Source organism: Saccopteryx bilineata, chromosome 2, assembly GCF_036850765.1.
Source record: "Saccopteryx bilineata isolate mSacBil1 chromosome 2, mSacBil1_pri_phased_curated, whole genome shotgun sequence".
Lineage (NCBI taxonomy): Eukaryota > Metazoa > Chordata > Mammalia > Chiroptera > Emballonuridae > Saccopteryx > Saccopteryx bilineata.
In genome coordinates this window covers 163,478,802-163,498,665 of record NC_089491.1, presented here as the reverse complement: position 1 = coordinate 163,498,665, position 19,864 = coordinate 163,478,802, and the positions used below count along the sequence as shown (strand labels likewise).

Sequence of the window (19,864 nt, the reverse complement as noted above, 5' to 3'; positions counted from 1 at the left end):
GACTCATCTTCCAACCCAGTGCACTGGTCACATCCTAGCAGATTTCCTCCAGCCTGTATCCACCTCATTCTGCAGAGCTGCAACTGACCACCCAGCCCCAATTCATCAGTCTCGATAGAAGGAGACTGAAATGCCTTTTTAGTTTATACCAAATGTAGGCTTAAAAATGGTGGTGGTTAGGTCCCCTTAATGTGGTAAGTCTCAGTGCTGCTGAGGCCAAAGTCAAAGCTGGACTGGGAGAGACCACATAGGTGTTCTCCAAGGAAGAAAGTCTAAAGCAGATGGCTCCTGAGTGGGGTACAGGAATACATTATCAGAGCTTACATGTACGTGCTCCTACAAAAAAGTAAGCTTTCATAACATTTACTGATTGGATTGCCTCCACATGGTCCTATATAACATGGTTGGAGGGGACGCTCTTAAATGATGGGCAGGTGCTGTGGATTGAACTGCGTCCTCTGAAAACTCATCTAATCTGCAGTGTGATAGTATTTAGAGATGAGGCCTTTGAGAGGAGATTAAGCTGGCACAAGGTAGTGAAAGTTCCCCCATCCCTCCTCCTCTTGATGGGATTAGTGAGCGCCCTTAAAAGAAGACTCACCAAAGAGCTTGGTTTCTCTTTACTGTGTGAGGACATAGCCACAGAGAGAAGCCAGCTGTCTGCAAACAGGAGGTAGGGTTCACCACAATGACACCCTGACCTTGGAATTCTAGACTCCAGAAGTGTGAGAAAATAAACTTCCATTGTTTAAGCCACCAAGGCTATGGTATTTTGTTGTGGCAGGTTGAGATGACCAAACCCAAAAGAAACAGTAGTACCCACCTCTGCCCTGACTGTTCTTGCTGTGTATTACTATATATTTCAGTTTCTGTGTCCAGCTAGGTGAATTTATGGACTAATTTATCTAATTTCAACTAAGCTAACCCTCCCCCAAAAAACAAGTGGCTTACTAATCATGTGATGAAGCAAATGACAGACTGAAAACAAGGACAAGTGAATAAAAAACAATACAATTGACACTTTTATGTTTAATAAGAGCTCTTCAAAATCAGTTCACTAGGTTAAACATTAGAATAATTTAATTAAATCTGATAAGTCAGCCAAAAACATTCAAAATAATCAAGAAGAATATTAACAATATGGATTTATATCCATGATTCTTAACTGAGAATCTTGGTAAATACATATTGGGTCTTGAGATAGTAAGTAATAATAGTGATGCAGTTAAACAGATATTTAAATATACATGTTAAAGGTTCATGGTAAAAGGACTTACTGATGAGACATGTGATCACAAAAGTTTGGAGGCCACTAAGAGAGATACAGAACTTATGTGACCAGTCAGACCCACTGTCCAGCTGACATCTTGTCTCAGGCAGGCCTGAAAACTAAAACTGCCAACACTCTTGAGCAGCCTGGGGAGTGGCAGTACACATAACAAATATTTAAGATACATAGAATAATCTCTCAGAATGACCAACATCATCCCAAACTCAACCCCAAATTCCTTTTTAAAAATAGTAGCTAAAAACCTGCGATTTAAATTTTGAAGAACTGGCTTTCATTAAAAAGATAGATCAGCATTTAAATGATCAGACCCAACATCATGGATTTCAGGAAATTTCTCTGTAGAACATCCCTGCATCCCAACAATGGGCATACCTCACCTTTTGTTTTCTCTAAGTATTGTCCCTCTTGAAAGGGTTGCTGAGCAGCATTTCTGAGTAAGTTTGTGCTGTCTGTTGAGTGGCTCACCCGTAAGTAAAATAAACACTTAGATGCTACTTTCTGGATAACTACACAAAAGCTCATGTGACTAAACTCTGAATTTTCTGCCGTCCATGTAAATGCCTACTTTTTCAACTTCTGTACAACCAGATCAGACATTAAGCAAACAAACTCATAGTGTTACCATCTAAGGGAATGATGTTTGACACCCAGACAGTGTTTCTCCACCTACCTAGCATGGTAACCATGTGGAGATACTGGTGCAGTCTCTACTGACTATCAACCCTTCAAAAACACGTCTGTCTCCAATGAAGGACCCAACATTTCCCAAAGCACCCAACAGAAAGACAAGTTTGGCATTTAGTTCCCGCTCTCCCAGGTACTTTAATTTTTAAAATATTTCTGTTTTGAGGTCAGTTTATATTTACAGAAGAGTTGCAAACATGGCACAGAGTTGTCGTATACCCTTCACCCAGTTTCCCCACAATGTTACTATCTTATGTCACCATAAAACTGATTAGACGGTGTTCGCACAATGCTACCCCAACTTCAAAGTTCACCAGTGTGCCCACCAATGTACATTTTCTGTCCTAAGATCTGATTCAGACCTGACATTGTCATATCTCCGTAGTCTCTCCAATTCTGGTTAAATTTTAACTTGTGTTTTTCACAAATCTTGATGTTTAATTTTTTTTATCCATAAGATCCAGAAGTGCTCACAAGTTCACAGGAAACAATAAGTTAATAGAATTTGGGAACAGGGGAAATAAGTTACTGCTTTAACCTGTTTTCATGAATGGGAATGCACTGATGTTTCCTTGATCAATTCAAAATACGCTCCACATCCACCCATACAAAGGTCAACTTGATAAAGAAACTACCACAGGAGTCAGTTCTAGACATTTACTGTTTTCTTAGAAACATCAAATACAAATGTAGTCCAAGGCTGACACACTTTTCCTTCTCATAAAATACATTTCAAAATAGCTCATGTGTTTAATGGTTACCTGAAACAGTACCAAAAGCCCTCCCTCCCAGTTTAAATATTTTTATCTGCAGAATACCTCAAAAGCCTTGTCCAGGGGTGTAAATCCAATAAAAATTCTAAGTACAAGAATTTCCTATGGTATAAGGACTCTAAATATTCTGTGACATTCATGTTCAGAAACTACAGGATGATAGGAGTGGGTGGTTTGGAAATTAACCAAGTATATATCTGCCTCTAGTTTTAAAACAGTGAATGGTTAACTATGTGAAAAGATTATATGTTAATTAGCTTGACTGTAGTATTTCACTATGTATATATGTATATTTGTGTGTGTGTATATATATATCAAATCATTACATTGTACACCTTAAATACAGTTTTATTAAAATATATAAATAAAGATAAAAACAATGTACATGGAAAAAATCTTGAGGCTCTTTTAAGGTAGGTACGTGGAATGCTTTCAACATAATCAATTACTCTTGACAAGGACTCTTATACACGATTATCTTTGCCAGCCTTAACGGGCAATTGTCTCAAATGAGGTATGTAAACCTTAGTTTTTAAAACACTGATCTTGCCTGACCAGGTGGTTGCACAGTGGATAGTGTCGGACTGGGATGCCAAAGACCCAGGTTCGAGACCCCAAGGTCGCCAACTTGAGCGTGGGCTATTCTGGTTTGAGCAAAAAGCTCACCAGCTTGGACCCAAGGTCGCTAGCTCCAGCAAGGGGTTATTCAGACTGCTAAAGGCCACGGTCAAGGCACATATGAGAAAGCAATTAATGAACAACTAAGGTGTCGCAATGCACAATGAGAAACTGATGATTGACTGCTTCTCATCTCTCCGTTCCTGTCTGTCTGTCCCTGTCTATCCCTCTCTCTGACTCTATCTCTGTAAAAAAAATAAATAAATAAAACACTGATCTTTACATGAAGGAGAAGGAAGTTATGACTGTTACTCAAATCTCAGTATTGTTTCTTTGTTAAATTGCAATCAGCTTAAGTGTTAAGACCAGATCCTATCTAATTCTGCAGCTTTAAACGCTTAAAGAAAAGTCAGTCCTCCTTAGTGCACTTGGTAATATTAGGTATTATATTATACATGTCATCTATCACCACTATTCATGTACAGACTAGTTTGTAAAGACGATTGCTCTTCAGTCCTCAAGACAAAAATTCCCTCTCAGACATTAGGATTCCAGCATAATATTATAAAACAATGATACTGTAAAACTGGCCACCCAGTGCTCAGTTACCATTCTGCCAAGGCAAAACCTTATTTTAAACCTATCTTAGCAAACAACAACAACAACAAAAAGACTTAAAGAGAGAAAAAACTTATCTTAGCAAAACCAACAAAATATTCCTATAAAGCAAGTTTCCTTTAAGACAGCCCAACCTGAACGCACTAGTCTTACCAAATCCAAGCACTTTATCTAATGAAGACTTTTGCTAGTTAAAACTCCCGCCTGATACCAATACTCATTCAGAATTACTTTCTATTAACACTCCTAACCGGCTTTGAAGACTTCATTTCAAACACAGAAGAAAACGGTCTTACAGCCTTAAAAGTCACTATTTCAAAGAGTGTGTATGATAATTATATAAAAAGACTGCATATGCCTGATCATGATTACATAAATGTTGCCCAGTAAATTATTTCAAGATCTTTCTGGAAGAAAAAAAAAAAAGCTTAACATTACACATTTTGAATTACACAGAATTAAAGATTCGCCACCAGGTGCCTCTAAATAGAAAGCGTTTTACACACATTTAATATTTCATTTAAACCATAGAAAAGGAAATGGTATCATTCAGATGAAAGGTCCAAAACAAGGAGAGCTACAGAGGTAGGACGCAGAGCAGCAGTTGCTTAGGACTTGGGGAGGAAGATCAGAGAGATGACAGCTAAAGGCATGGACTTCTCCTGGAAGCCATGACAATGTTCTCAAATTAACTGTGATGATTTTTATACAATTCTGTGAATATACTAAAAACCAATGAACCATACCCCTTAGATGGCTGAACTATATTTCAATAAAGCTGTAAAAATATTTAAGAGAAGATATTGTATACTTTATGAAAAAGAGATCTTCTTAGGTAGACATATACACCATCTTGGACATGTATATGTGCTTTGCAATATTCCATTAATTACTCTTTCTAGAAGATAAAGGTTATTTTTGTCCTCACAGTTAAGGCCCTAGAAAATTACTGTCTAGGAGAAAAAGATCATATCATTCTTCTCCATAATTAGGTAATCCAATTTTTTTTAGTTCAGTAATGGAAAACTTCAATCTGCCACAGCTTCAGATTGAACACATGTTATTTTCAGTGACAAGAACAAGAACAACATTTGGAGAGATAGCCACTTCTATGGTGCAGGAACTCCAAGGAATTGCTTGAATTTGGAATTACCAGGTTACACATTCCCCTGAAGGTGACCAGGCCACAGTCAGCCTCGGTGGTGACCTTCTCACTCCTACTCACCAGGCCCAGCCTCCTTCTCGGAAACATCAGTCCAAACATTAACCCTCGACCCTTGATCCCTGTCCTGAATTTACCACACCACCCCCTGACCAACCTCCCCCAATACCCAGCAGCCACCTCCACCTTTAGCAAACTTTGATCTCTTCCCTGAATTCAGAATGTCAATTGCTCATGAAAGTAGGAGCCACAGCCACGATCCTCACGGTTCCAAGTCAGAATGAGCCTAGAGTGGGGCAGGTCAGTGAGAAAACTGCTCCAACAAGGGCCGGCCTCCTGAGGCGCACAGCTTCCAAACACTTCCACGGAACAGCATGAGCCTCATCTGTCCCACATGTTCCCTTCTCTTCAAAAATCTCAACTTAGAAGCAATCTGGGATAAATACTTCATACCCAGCCTCCAAAAAAATAAAAATAAACTTAACCTTTTCTCAAGAAAAGTTATATTAAAAAACTCTTTATCAACTCCCTTTTATGAAAGCACTCCTTTGAACAGCTTTATTGACTTTTAACAAACATTCATGACCAAGGTAAAAAGCCTTATTTTTAAAAATCACTATTTTTATAAAATTTGATTCCAGCAATATAAAATAATGCGGCTCAACATTTTGTAAACTCCATAAGCTATAACACCAAGAAGCTTTACAACAAATCCCTTAATGAACTGTTAGACACATGACCATTAGAAATTCCTATTTAAATACACAGTTAAGGCAAAACAAATATTCAAAGGCCATTTTATAAAACCACAAGGGGCACATTTTAATTTCTTGGACCCTATTCAGTATATTCTGAAAGTTATGCTCATAGTATAAGTCTCTCAGAAATTCTATAAATTTTAGTATTTACTACCTGTCAACTAATTCAATTATACACTCAAATAAGGCTTTAAATAGAATAATTTGTATCTACCCACTTTATTCCTGGTCAACCATCACTGTACATTCCCATATTAATTTCTCCCCATCCCAAAATAGTAAAATTCAAACTCTTAATACAAGTAGCCACTTGACATATCTCCAACTGATAATAAAATCAGTCTCAAAAGTCAGCTTTGGGTCTTGATTACAAACTGATTGTAAGGCTCCTTTTCCGAGGCTTTTAAAAATCTTCATTCCATATAAACTAGAAAAATTAGGCAAAACAAACACCCCTATTTCATTCTCCCAGCTTTAAGCATGAACAATGAATACCAAAATTAAATAGGGATTAATCAAAAATACTACTAAGGTATTTTCCAAAAATAGCCTAAAGTTTAAAAAGTGACTCTTCAATTCCATATCCTTATACAGTGTAAATCTTTCAAAAAGAAATTTTATCTTTTTAAAAGTCATTCAATAGAAATACAAATGAGAAGGTATGAGGTAATGAAACTATTGCGGCAGTGCAGGATTCTAAAAATGATTTCAGGTATTTTCAGAGATGTGTAAAGCATCACCCCAAAGAAACTCCATGCACGTTAGCAGCCCCTCCCTCCCCCTTTCCCAGCCCTAGGACCCATGAACCTATCTTATGTCTCTTCCGGATATTTCATATAAATGGAATCATACACAGGCACACCTTGTTTTATTGCATTATGCTTTATTGCACTTCACAGATATTTTCTTTCTTTCTCTTTTTTTTTTTTTTTTTTTTTTTTTTACTTATTGAAGGCAAGAACCTCCACCAGCAAAAATTTAGGACTCACTTTATTGCAATACTTACTCACTTTACAGTGGTAGGTCTGAAACTGAGACCACAAAATCACCGGGTGTGCCTGTAATATGAGGCCTTTTGTTATGGCGTCTTTCACTTAGCATATTTTCAAGTTCATCCATGTTGTAGCATGTATCAGGACTTCATTTATTTTTGGGCCAAATAATATTCCATTGTATAGCTATAACACCTTTTATTCAATCATTCTTCTATTGACAGACATTTGGATTGTTTCCACTTTTTGGCTATTGTGACTAATGCTGCTATGAACATTTCTGTACAATTTTTGTGTGGACACGTCTTTATTTCTCTTGGTTATTGATCTGTAGGAGTAGAATTGCTAGAACAGATGTTAACTTTACATTTAACCTTTTGAGAAACTGCCACACTGTTATCTTAAGTAGCTACACCATTTTTCATTCCCATCCACAATGTATAAGGATTCCAATTTCTCTACATCCTCATCAACACATTTTACTCCAGATCTTGTTGGTTAGAGGCATCCTAGTGTGTGAAGTGGTAACTCACTGTGGTTGATGTTTTGTATTTTAAAACAAACCCACTCATTATTTGAATGTGGCCTCTGCTATTCTTCTAAGGCTCTATGCCAGGGGTCCCCAAACTTTTTACACAGGGGGCCAGTTCACTGTCCCTCAGACCGTTGGAGGGCCGGACTATAAAAAAAAACTATGAACAAATCCCCATGCACACTGCACATACCTTATTTTAAAGTAAAAAACAAAAACGGGAACAAATACAATATTTAAAATAAAGAACAAGTAAATTTAAATCAACAAACTAACCAGTATTTCAACGGGAACTATGCTCCTCTCACTGACCACCAATGAAAGAGGTGCCCCTTCCGGAAGTGCTGCGAGGGCCGGATAAATGGCCTCAGGGGGCCGCATATGGCCCACGGGCCATAGTTTGGGGACCCCTGCTCTATGCTATACTTTTAAGTATAAAAATATGTCCCAGTGATAATTCTTAAAACCCAAAATAAAAACAGGATAATCTAACACTCCCTTAATAAAAGAAGGAATCACCTCCACATAATATGCACCATTATTCTACTCCAAATCCTATCAAGCTACAATAATGTCTAACAGCCAAATGTTTCTAAATAAGGATATCAGGTTAAGCTTCCTGCACAAGTGCTATTGCTATCGATTACTTAAACATATAACAATAACAAAGTGTTACCTACTGGAATTCAGGTTTGTCAATAATCTACATGTTACCTGACCAATCACTTAACTTCTTTACACCTGACCTTGGTGTTCTGAGCCACTCACAGAATCATATCCTCTGAAGACACTCCCAGAGATAAAGTTATCTAAGCCTGAAATTTTAATGAAATTTGAAAATGTATTAACACCTGTGCCTAATGATCTAGCTTTGTACAGCAGAAAGAATTTGAGCCTTAGTAGTTAGACAGGCTGGGTTCTATTTCCATCTCTACCATTCAGTAGCTATATGACCATAAATACATTATTTAACATCTTGCTATCTCAGTTTCCTAATCTTATTGTAATAATGCCTTTCTTTAGGAGGTCATGAGGATTTACAAAGCTAGTATAGCTAAAGCATCTGACACAGTGGGTAGCCAAAAACACACATGTCGGTTTCCATCCATCTTTCTGCTAACTCTGGGCAAAGTTTCCCAGCAAATAAACCTCTTAGCATGTCCTGGACCATTCAGAGCTGCATGTGAGTCCTTGTGATCTGTGGGATTCCCTTATAAAACAGTTCCCCAGGTTATGGTCTATAAATTGCTAAGAGCTATCAACTGGGTTAAAACAGGATAGGGGGAATTCTTGGTAGGGAACTCAGAGATGAAAATATGAGACCTCATTTTAAATAAAAAACTTTCTCGGGACCCACACAGCCTAAACAAGGGATAGAGGCAAAGGAGAGAAAAGTAAAGGCTATGTACATATGACCCCACTGGAAGTACGCCTGGGTTGCAGACTGACAGGCTCGGGGAAGGGAGGGGAGGGGAGGAGGGGAGGGGAGGAGAGGAGGAGGGCAGGGGAGGGGGAGGGGAGGGGAGGGCAGGGGGAGGGGAGGGGAGGGGGAGGGGAGGGGAGGGCAGGGGGAGGGGAGGGGAGGGGGAGGGGAGAGGAGGACAGGGGGAGGGAAGGGGAGGGGAGAAAAGGGGAGGGGAGGGGAGGGGAGAAAAGGGGAGGGGAGGGGAGGGGAGGGGAGAAAAGGGGAGGGGAGGGGAGGGAAGGGAAGGGAAGAGAAGGGGAGGGGAGGGGAGGAGGGGAGGGGAGGGGAGGGGAGGAGGGGAGGGAAGGGGAGGGGAGGAGGGGAGGGAAGGGGAGGGACTGAAGGAAGCAGACAGAGGTGGGAGCTGGCTAGGTGCTTGGAAGAGCTAACAAGGGGAAGGTGAGCCCCCTCCCCAACTGCAAATTCACCACTTCTCGCATCTCTCAGCCGCCTTTCCCTACCTGATCTGGTTGTCACGGAATTTGTTCAACTGCGGTTGGTTGAGGTAAATCGTGCGGGCTGGTGCCTCCAGCTGGTCTCCAACAGACGTGGCCCGGGACATCTCATCATCTGCCTTCTTATAGCCCGAAGGAGGAGGAACAGGTACTGCAGAGAGGAGGCGCGAGCAGAAAACAGCACAAAGAAGTCAGGCCAAGGAAGAGCAGCAGTGAGACCAACCGCGGGCGGGGTCCAGCAGGGAAAAGATGCTCTGGGCGATGCAGGGCCCGCCTATGTACCTTAGCTCCCCCTGGAGACTCGCCGCGCAGCTGCTGCCGGCTCCTCCCCGCTCCTCCCTGCACCCCGCCCCGTTGCTGTTCCCTCGGCCCCTGCCCTCCCGCTCTCGCTGCCCTCTCCCCCAACTCCGGGCAGCCGTGCGCTCGGCAGGAGCAGGCGAGGGACTGCTCCCACTTCCGGCTGCGTGGGCTGGCACGGGGACGCGGGCGGGAGCAGAGGCCACTAGCTCCTGCCTGCTGAGCTCCTTTTCTAAAGCTAGGGATTGAGCTCTCGCACTAGGCTTTCTCGGCCCCTTGGATTGCTGTAGGGACAAGATGATAGCAACAAAGGGGATGTGTCTTTTTCAGTCCCTGCAGAAAGGGATGGGGAGAGGAGACATCTCTGCTCTAACAATGAAATTCCCCTACCTCGGTGTGAAAGGCTTGCTCCGCGGCTATCTTGAACCGACAGATGCACGATCTTCTATTTCATTGCTCAAGTTACTGTTTTCTGTGGTTAAGACAATGCAAGTGTATCTCCTTAAGATTTCAGTCCTGGAGTGAAACCTCTCTCCCTGAGCTCAACATCCCCATACCCTTCATTAAGGAGGTGTCTGCATGGAGAATAATGATATACCCATTACTAAAACTGCTACACACAGGCACACACAGGAGATCTTAATCATGTTTCCAACTACAGGGAGCATCCCACAGAAGGGACCACCTATCTCAAGAACTAAACTTCTGGGAGCGGAGCCCTAAGTAAAGAACCACAGAAACATGCCCACCAGATAAAATCTTCCCTCTTTTTCCTTAAATATACATTTGCTTTAATATCTGCTGTACTTTACACCTATCAAAGAAATGCATGTTGCATATTAAGGAAACTGGTATCTCATTTCAGTAAACACCCACTTCCAGTTAACAGAGAAGTTTCACTGACACTGCAAAACATTTTGAAACAAAGTTTGGGCTATTTAAGCATGTCATCTTTTTAAAGTGACGAATATCATAATCCTTAGCATAAGAAGGGGACAACCACAATGTAGAACTGGTCACTGATCGCTGACACGCTGTCCTGAAAAGTGCTCATAGCCAGAAGCCAGATCCCTGGTCCTGGGCCAGGTGTGCAGCCACAGCGCTCTGGCTGTTCCTTGCTAGAGGACCCCACATTCACAACCCCCTCATCTTCCCCTCCAGCCCTCCATTCTCTGGGGTCCCTCTGTTCCATAGAACCCTGCTCAACCCTCTGCTTATAGATACGGGGCAGCAGAGAGGGAGAGTCCCCCACTTCAGTCCTGGCTGGCCAGCCAGCTCTGGCTGCCAGACTTTAGTCAGGAGAGGCTGAGTTTTAAGGCATTGTCTAATTTAATTAGGGAATATCTTTGAAACAAGCCTATATGAAAGTACTGCTTTCCTCTCTGCCCACTTATCCTGCTCTGTTTTTCTCCCAGCGTTTATCATCATTACCTGGTATTTATTTATGGTCTGTCTTCCCCTGACCAAGAGCAGAAGCCCCAGAACAGTGGGGACATGTTTTGTTTATGACAGTGAACTCAGCACCCAGACCAGTGCCTGGCACATAATGAGAATTCATATATGCTGGTTGAATAAGTCATTTTTACTCAAGTCTTATAAACGGTCACTTTGAATCCTCCAGGCAGAGATGCAGTGATATACACAGATGGCTCAAACTGTTATTTTTTTGGAATTGTTGGTTGTGTGTGTGTCCATCACCCAAAGTCAAATCATTTTCCATCACCATATACTGTATTTGTCCCTCTTTAGTCCCCTGCCCCTGGTAACCACTTCACTTTTATCTGTGTCCGTGAGTCTCAATTTTATTTCCCACCTGTGTGTGAAATCAAATAATTCTTAGCTTTTTCTGATTGACTTATTCTTCTAGTATGGGTCAAACAATTCAGTGCGAGACTGTGTTCGCTTACTGGCTCTCCACTCCAGCCATACATTATTATCACCAAGAGAACGCTCACTTGTCACTGGTTTCCTGGCCCAGCCCTCCCAGGTCCTGTTTTGTTTTTAAAGCTCCTTAAGTGAGACTAATGGACAGCCATAATTGAGAATCACTTGTTAGACACTGCTGAGAACACAAAAAACAAAAGATATCTGGTTCCTGCTCTCCATAATGTTAACCATGGTTGCCAGCATGCCTCAGTTTATGACTAAATGAACTAAGAGTAGCTTTGAAGGTGCTGAGGAGGGTTATAAGTTGACAGCCTCTTTGTGCTTGGGGTGGGGTCAGAACAGAATCTGAGAACAGACATGAGAGCCTTCCAGGAGAGGATAGGTTATATGAGGAGGGCGGAGGGCATTCTAGGAAGAGCCAGAAGAGTATAATAAGCAAAGGCCCAATAGACAAAATGCACCAGGGGCCAATTAAAAAACTAACAACACCAGCACTAAGCATCCAAATTAGAAATGGGTAGAAAGGAAACTCAGAAAATAACCCATAGCCAGACTGTGGATTACTTAACTACCTGGGTGGGAAGCTTGAACTTCATTGTAACTGTCATATAAAACCACACAAGGTTTCCAAGCAGGAGGGAAAAGCTCCTGGTAATGATGTATATGTAAAAACAGAAAAAGGGAAGAATTTATGGATAAGAAAATCAATTTAAAAATTAATTCTGCAATATAGAAGATGATAAAAAGCATGAATTAAATGAAAACCAGAAAAAAAAACATGAACATGAGAAATACCTCAAAAGAAAATGCTGCAAGATTTTTTTATTATTATTAAATGTGTGGGCCAGAGAAAAGAAGAAATATTAGATAATTGGGACTTGAAGAGGAGAAGACTAGCACAAAAAAATAAATAAATAAAATGCACCACTGATAAAAATAAGAATGGAAACCAGTTTTTCCAAATTAACATTTAAATGTTGGGTGATAAATACTGTGCTGAAAAAAAAATATTGACACAAACAAGCAGTGATGACGGAACAAAGGGAAATAATATATCAGGCCAGCTCATCTTTCTGTATCAATAGAGCCCACCCTTGAATTCTCTTCTAGGTAGAAACAGAGTTGCCCCACTAAGATTCAGTTAACTTTCTTCTACCTCAGCGGCCTCATCCTGATCCAGCCTTGCTTTGGAGACAAACATTAATATTTTCAAACTAACACAAATCTGTTGCAAGTGCATTGCCTAAAAAAGACACTGTTCTATATATAGCAAAACACATTATGACTAAGGCTTCAAATTCACTCATGAAATAAATCATGACAATGCATTTTGAAAATACCACCATACAAAATGAGAGTATGTGCTCACATACACACATAAATAAGCAGTGTCAGCAGATAGTGGGAATCAATAAATATTGAGAAATAAACCAAACTGAAAGTAAAGAATAAACAAGAGCTGGTAAATGAACTAGCACTAAGTTTGTTGCAAAGTTGAAAGGCAAAAAAGATGGCTGACAGCCAAGGCCATGAGGGCAGGGACTCTTGTTCAGGGCTCAACCTGTCTTCCTGAATAATGCGCAGCATGCAGTAAATAGTCTGTAGGTATATTTTGAATGAATAAGTAAAGGGTTGATGTAGTGGATGCCTTCTGAAGATGCTTATCCAGATGCTGAAACAAAGACTTGGTCTGTATTATGTAGCTCTTTGCACCAAGGATGGTTACTTGGTCAACCTGAGTCTCTCCTCCAGAAACTGTGATATGGGACATAGAGGAGATTTTCTCTGCCTGTGCCTGCCCCATTAACACACTCTCCATGTCTCTGGGTGGACATCTTCTACCCACTGAGTGGGCAGGATAGCAGAGAAGGGAGTTCTTTTGAGATGAAGATGCAGTAGATGCATGAAGAGTAACAGAAATTGTCCCAAAAGCTTCTGGATTCTGAGTATAGTCCCCTCCAAGACCCCAGCTGTCTTTCGGTCTTTGGGTTTCATAAGCTACTACTAATTCATTCTATAAATTATTCCTAAGCAGACATGCTAACCAACAGACACACAGAGAACCTATTTTTCCCTGTAAGACAGAGAAGCAAGTTAAACAGAACAGACAAACACTTATCCACTTATATATTGCTCTGCGGTGCCCAAAGGTTTAGACGCCTCTGGTACAGCTGCCGTTAGATGCTATACCCCAGACCCTAGGAGGCCAGGTCTGACAGAGCAAGGTCTTCATGGAAACATTTGAGCTGGTTGGTTTGGATGAAGCCAATAAGTAGCTGGAAGATGACTGGCTAAATAAATAAGCAACTCCTCTTCCCTTCAGAATTTCTGCCAAGATTGGAGAAAGGAGAATTTTAAGGAACACACATCTATTGCTCACAAAAAGTAGGGGATATTTCAAAATGAATATGAAGTGATAAAAGTATCCCCTGCCTAGATGACAAAAAAATACTCACCAGGAGACTATAAGAGGACAGGTAAAGAATAGGGAAGGAGCAGAGGAAAGAAGACTAAGTATAGTAAACATGACACTGACCCATAGAAGCATAAAAGAGAGTTGGCAGGGCAGGGCAGGGACACACCTCAGTAACTCCCCCTGTCCACAGGCCTCTGACACTCTGTGGCTTCAAGTTGCCTGTTAATCTCCCCATTCATTTTGTTTGTGCCATTATAGTAGTCTTTCTATTTTATTGAATGACCCAAATTCTTCCTCATTTCACTCACATGCAACATATCTGAAGCAATAAGAATGTGGAAGTCTCTGATTAAGAACCAGGGACAATGACAGACCTCCCATTGGCAGTTAAGCAGAGAGAAAGTAGGACACTTTATTTCTAATCACTACATAAACTAATTCCATGGAGATCATTTTGGAAACAAAAGGAAAAATCCTAAGAGGTTTTTGAAATTTATTCCTATCCAATAAGTATTATTATAGTAATATTTAACACTTATTATTTTACTACTTATATGATATATATATACATATATATATAAATATTAGCATAAACTAAATAGGTCCAGGGAATTAATAACTTTAAATAAAGAATCAAACACACACACATTAAGGCAAATTTTTACTAATTACTTCATTGCCTTCAGCCACACAGAAGCAAAAGATTCACTCTGTTTAATATCTACATTTTTGTGGGTTTCTTTTCTTCCTTTTTGCAGTTGAATTCTATTAATTTTTTAAAAGATTTTATTTATACATTTTAGAGGCAGGGGAGTGGGGGAGAGAGAGGAGAGGGGGGGAGAGGGAGAGAAGTGGGGGAAGAACAGGAAGCATCAGCTCCCATATATGCCTTGACCAGGCAAGCCCAGGGTTTCAAACCAGCGACCTCAGTATTCCAGGTCAACATTTTATCCACTACTGCGCCACCACAGGTCAGTGCAATTGAATTTTAATTTCAGAGCATAATGGTCAGAGAATATGCTTGGCATAATTTCAGTCTTCTTGAATTTGTTGAGGCTAGTTTTGTGACCCAACATATGTCTGTCCTTGAGAATGTTTCATGTGCACTGGAAAAGAATCTATAATCTGATGTTTTGAGATGAAAGGTTCTGTAAATGTCAATTATGTCCATTTGGTCCAGAGTGTCATTTAAGGCCAATATTTATTTACTGAGTCTCTGTTTGGATGATCTATCTAGAGTTGTCAATGGATTATTAAGGTCCCCAAGTATGATTATATTTTTGTCTGTTTCTCCTTTTAGTTCTGTTAGTAGTTGTTTTACATATTCCGGTGCTCCCTGATTCGGTGCATACATGTTAAGAAGTGTTATGTCTTATTGATGTAGTATCCACTTTATCATTGTGAAATGTCCATCTTTGTCTCCTTTTACTTTTGTTCTTTTCAAGTCATCACTGTTAGGTATGGCTATACCTGCTTTTCTTTGGGTATTATTTGCTTGGAGAATTGTTTCCCATCCTTTTACTTTGATTCTACTTTTGTCCTTGCAGCTTAGATGTGTCTCCTGAAAGCAGCATATGGTTGGGGTTTTTTTTTTATTGTATCTGCTGCTCTGTGCCTCTTTATTAGTAGTTTAGTCCATTTACATTTAGGGTAATTGTTGACGCATGAGGATTTCCATTTTAACTTTTGTTTTTCAGTAGCTCTGTGTCTCCTTTGGTTCTTTTCCTTTGTGTTTCTTTCAGTTGTTTTTTACTGTTGTTGTTGTTTGGTGGTATTCCATACTTCTTTCTTCTATTTCCTCTTTTTTTTAAGCTATGTATTTCAGTTTTAGTTTTTTGTGGGTGATTACCATTAGCCTATTGGAGGGAAAAAGTTTTGTATATATAAGAGTCCTTTGTCTTATGAGTGCTTCTGCACTCCATCCTCTTTTGCTAATTCAGACCTTTATCCTCTTCCCTTTTATGCTCTTGTTGTCACAAGTTATCCCTGTTTATATTGTAAGCTTGTTGGAGCTTTTACTTGTAGTTTTGTGATGTTTTGTTTTTTGTATCAGGTAGAATGACTCCCTTGAGAATTTCCTGCAATGGGTGTTTTCTGTGATAAATTCCCTCAGCTTCTATATATCTGGAAGTTTTTATTTCTCCTTTATATTTAAAAGCAAAGCCTTCACTCTGAAGTACAGTATTTTTCCCTAATTCAAACAAAGTGTTCAAATGCCAAAGATGCTCAAGACTCATTTAGTCTATTTTGCTCATAAGGAAGATTTCACTGTCTCACAGAAACTCTTGGGAAAAATAATATTCTAATCTTCCTCCTTCAGAAACCTATTAAAGTGGTTCTGCCATCTGAGCCACTCCTTATAAATGTTTGCAGCACCTCTGTAAGTCACTTGGACATTGTTGTACAATAAAGACTTTGGCTGGTCTTTGTCCCAGCTTCCTTGGGAAACCTCTAACCCCTTAGAATTTCCCAAGTGATGGGAGTATTTGTCATGCATAGTGTGTGCCTGGGACCACACCTGAGTTTATGTTGTGAACCTGAGAAAGAAGACACCTACTAAAAAGGGCTCCTGGTGGCTAGCTAGGCTTAAATTTAAAAATTTTTTTTAAAAAAGAGCCACACATGGTCTCTTATGCAAACTGCACTTCAGGGAGAAGCCTGCACTAAACTTTTTGCCTGCGCTGTATTCCTGCTGCCTGAGCTAGCCCTTATAAAGGAGTTCCTGGAATCCTATTTCAAGCAATGGGACTGAGGCTTTCTTCATCCAATCAGAGCTATGCAGCTCCAACCAACCAGAGCATCTCTATTCTGACCAATCAGGACAGTGCCTTTTGAATCAATCAAATTGCAAGGATTTGGAGTCCTCATTAGCATGAGAACAGACCAATCAGGGACCAGGAGGAGAGATTTCTATCCATATAAACCAGGACCCCTGTGGCTCTGGGAGTACACTTCCTTTTCCACCAAAGACTGAAGACTGTGTGTTCCTGGCTGGAGCTGAAACACCAAAGATGTCTTACTAGAGCAGAGTGGAGCAAACCAATGCAGGCCAAAGTAGACTGGCACAGAACAGAGCAGACCAATGCACAACAAAGCAGACCAATGCACAACAAAGCAGACCAGCAAGGAGCAGTGCAGAGCAGAGCTATATCTAGCTGGAGAGGGGCCTGCCCCCAGGGTTGCCACACAGCCATGCTGTTTTTACAGCCAGGCTGTATCACAATTGAGCTGTTTCACACTGAATGAAGTTTCCTTCTTCACTGCACCCCAAATTGGGGATCTCTGTTGGCACTGAATTGGTGCCAATGACTATCAGTTGACAATGCTAATAAAGTAACTCATTGTAAGCCCCTAGACCTTTTTAGAAGGGGCCTGCTGTGTCAGAAAAATTAACCATGTGATTAGAGGGTTGGGGTTTGAACCAGTTGATATCAGACTGACCTCCTTACTCTGGAGAAGGTAGGGGACTAGAGACTGAATTCCACCAATGATCCAATTAATAATGCCTGTGTAATGAAACTCCAGTAAAAACAATATATATCAAAGCTCAGGTAACATATCCTGAGGACATGGAAGTTTCACATGTAAGACCCTCCAAGACCTGGCTTTATGTGTCTGTCCATTTATTTAGTCCTGATTTGTATCCTTTATGATAAAACTGTAGTCATAAGTATAGTGCTTTCCTGAGTTATCTGAGTTGCTCTAGCTTATTAATGAAATTAAAAATACTGAAAAAGAATAAAAATATTGAGATCATGGAAACCCCTGAATTTGTAGCCAGTTGGTCAGAAATACAGATGGCGTTGAAACACCAGAGCTTGCAGCTGGGGTTTGAAGTGAAGGCATTCTTGTAGAGAACTGTGCCCTGAATCTGTAACTATCTACCCAAAGTTTCACCTAACTTTGGGTAGGTAGTATTAGAACTACATTGTAGACATTACTCTGTGAACCCTAAAATGACAGAGTCAAAAGGGAAACTTTACTACCAATCACAAAAGTACATTAGGTCAAATGCCAGATAGGACTAGAAGCCAGAGCTGCAGAAACTTGAATCTGACTCTCCTTCCACTAGAACAGACTCCTTCTGAGAACTTAGGCAAGTCTGCTATCATCTAATCTTGGCCTCTTTATCCACAAAATAGAAATTGATTCTCTAAGTCAAAGGTTGGCAAATATCTGCAGAGCGTCAGGTAGTAAATATTTTAGGCTTTGGGGCATATACAGCCTCTTCCTCTGTCTCTCTCTCTCTCTTTTGTTATTTGTTTGTTTAACACATAAGTCTTAAAATGTACAAGCTATACCTCACTCATTGGCCAGATCTGGCCCACAGGCCATAGTTTGCTGACCCCTTATATAAACTAAGTTCTTTCACAGTTAACAACCTGATTATATCCCAGCTCCCACCTAAAGGAAATATTACATTTCTTCTATATCAACAAAACAGAAGCTAAAATTCCTAGAAAAGAGATTTTTAAAGTTTTTAAATATTATTTTCTTTATTTTTTAAGTACTTAAAAAGTGTGTAAAGGTAGTTTTCTCTTTGCCTCCAGAAAATTTTCCAGAAAAACACTATAATTATCATAAAGCTTTGTAACAAGAGGCATATGTATGTGCATGCATGTACACATAAGCACACACACACACAAACACCCACACACAAACACACACTTCCCTTCCCAAAGGAGTTTTGAGTTCAACTCTGGCCATTTATGAAGATGTTTCATGATCCTTCAGAACACAACCATGAAGAACAGTAGCTGGGGAAACACTTGGGCGGATTATTTATCTTAAACACGATGAAAATGCTGTACAGATGCAAAATGTAATTATTCTAGTCTTGGCAGACACATTTGGGAGGCCTTTTCTAGACCCCACCTTGCACAAACCACATCTCTCCAAATACAGCATCTACGATCCATTATACCCAAGAATTCAAAAAAGACCCTAGCCAGTTGGCTCAGTGGATAGAGCATTAGCCAGAGTATGGAAGTCCTGGGTTTGATTCCTGGTCAGGGCACACAGGAGAAGTGACCATCTGCTTCTCCCCCCTCCTCCTTCTCTCCTCTCCTTCTTCTTCTTCTGAAGCCAGTGCCCTCAATTGGTTTGAGCATCAGCCCCAGGAGCTGAGGATAGCTAGGTTGGTCTGAGTGGGTCTGGCTTCAGGTGCTAAAAATAGCTTGGTACTCAGTATCAGCCCCAGCTGGTGTTGCCGGGTGGATCCAGTTGGGGCACATGCAGGAGTCTGTCTCATTATCTCCCCTTCTCTCATTTAAAAAAAAAGAATTCAAAAGAAATAAACACTAAAGGAACATTGATGGATCAGGATTTCTTATTACTGCAAAATCTTATTGGTTTCTCTTTTCAGGGATAGAGAAAACAGGAAAGGAAATAATGGGCCATGGACTACTGATGATTTAAAATATTGTTGGGGGCTACATTTATTCAAATAGTTACTGAGCACCTTGTGGCTATAAGGCATTTTACTAGTGAGTGGAAAGGGAAAGGCACACTAAGGCATAGCTTACAAGCCTTACATCTTAGTAGAGGCAACAGAAACAAGAGAGATCAAGAAAGATAGAAATTCAGAGGACAAAGATGACTGCCAATCTCACACAGGCACAAAAAGCAGGGCTGTCTCATGAGGAAGCATTTAAAGTAGCCTCATAAGAATGAGTGTGATTTGGTTGTGAGGAGAAAGAGCAGAGCATTCCAGGACTAAGTATGAGCAGAGACACAGGCCAGTAGCACTTTCTTGACAGCCTAGTTGGCCTCAGCGTGGTGGCTGAAAGTCGAGCCACAGTAATTTGAAGCTCTGTTTCCAATAAGAACAGCAATACAAATTGGGCTTCTGTTCCTTGAAACCCATCTTACACCTTAGAGATGTTCAAATACATCCTGTAAATTAAATAAGGACAA

General features: G+C 40.5%; 1 protein-coding gene across 4 annotated transcripts in view; it reads right to left on the bottom strand.

Annotated features, from left to right (window-relative positions):
- ATP8A2 (ATPase phospholipid transporting 8A2) overlaps positions 1–19,864 on the bottom strand; it is a 759,627-nt gene that overhangs the window by 605,073 nt on the left and 134,690 nt on the right. For 3 of the 4 annotated variants that reach the window (XM_066258319.1, XM_066258318.1, XM_066258317.1), the window contains exon 2: positions 9,355–9,499. In XM_066258319.1, coding sequence (XP_066114416.1) covers positions 9,355–9,455 — 101 coding nt within the window. In that variant the 5' untranslated portion in view covers positions 9,456–9,499. Of the gene's footprint in view, positions 1–9,354; positions 9,500–9,630; positions 9,643–19,864 lie in introns of those variants that run through there. The other variant, XM_066258320.1, reaches the window with a different exon arrangement.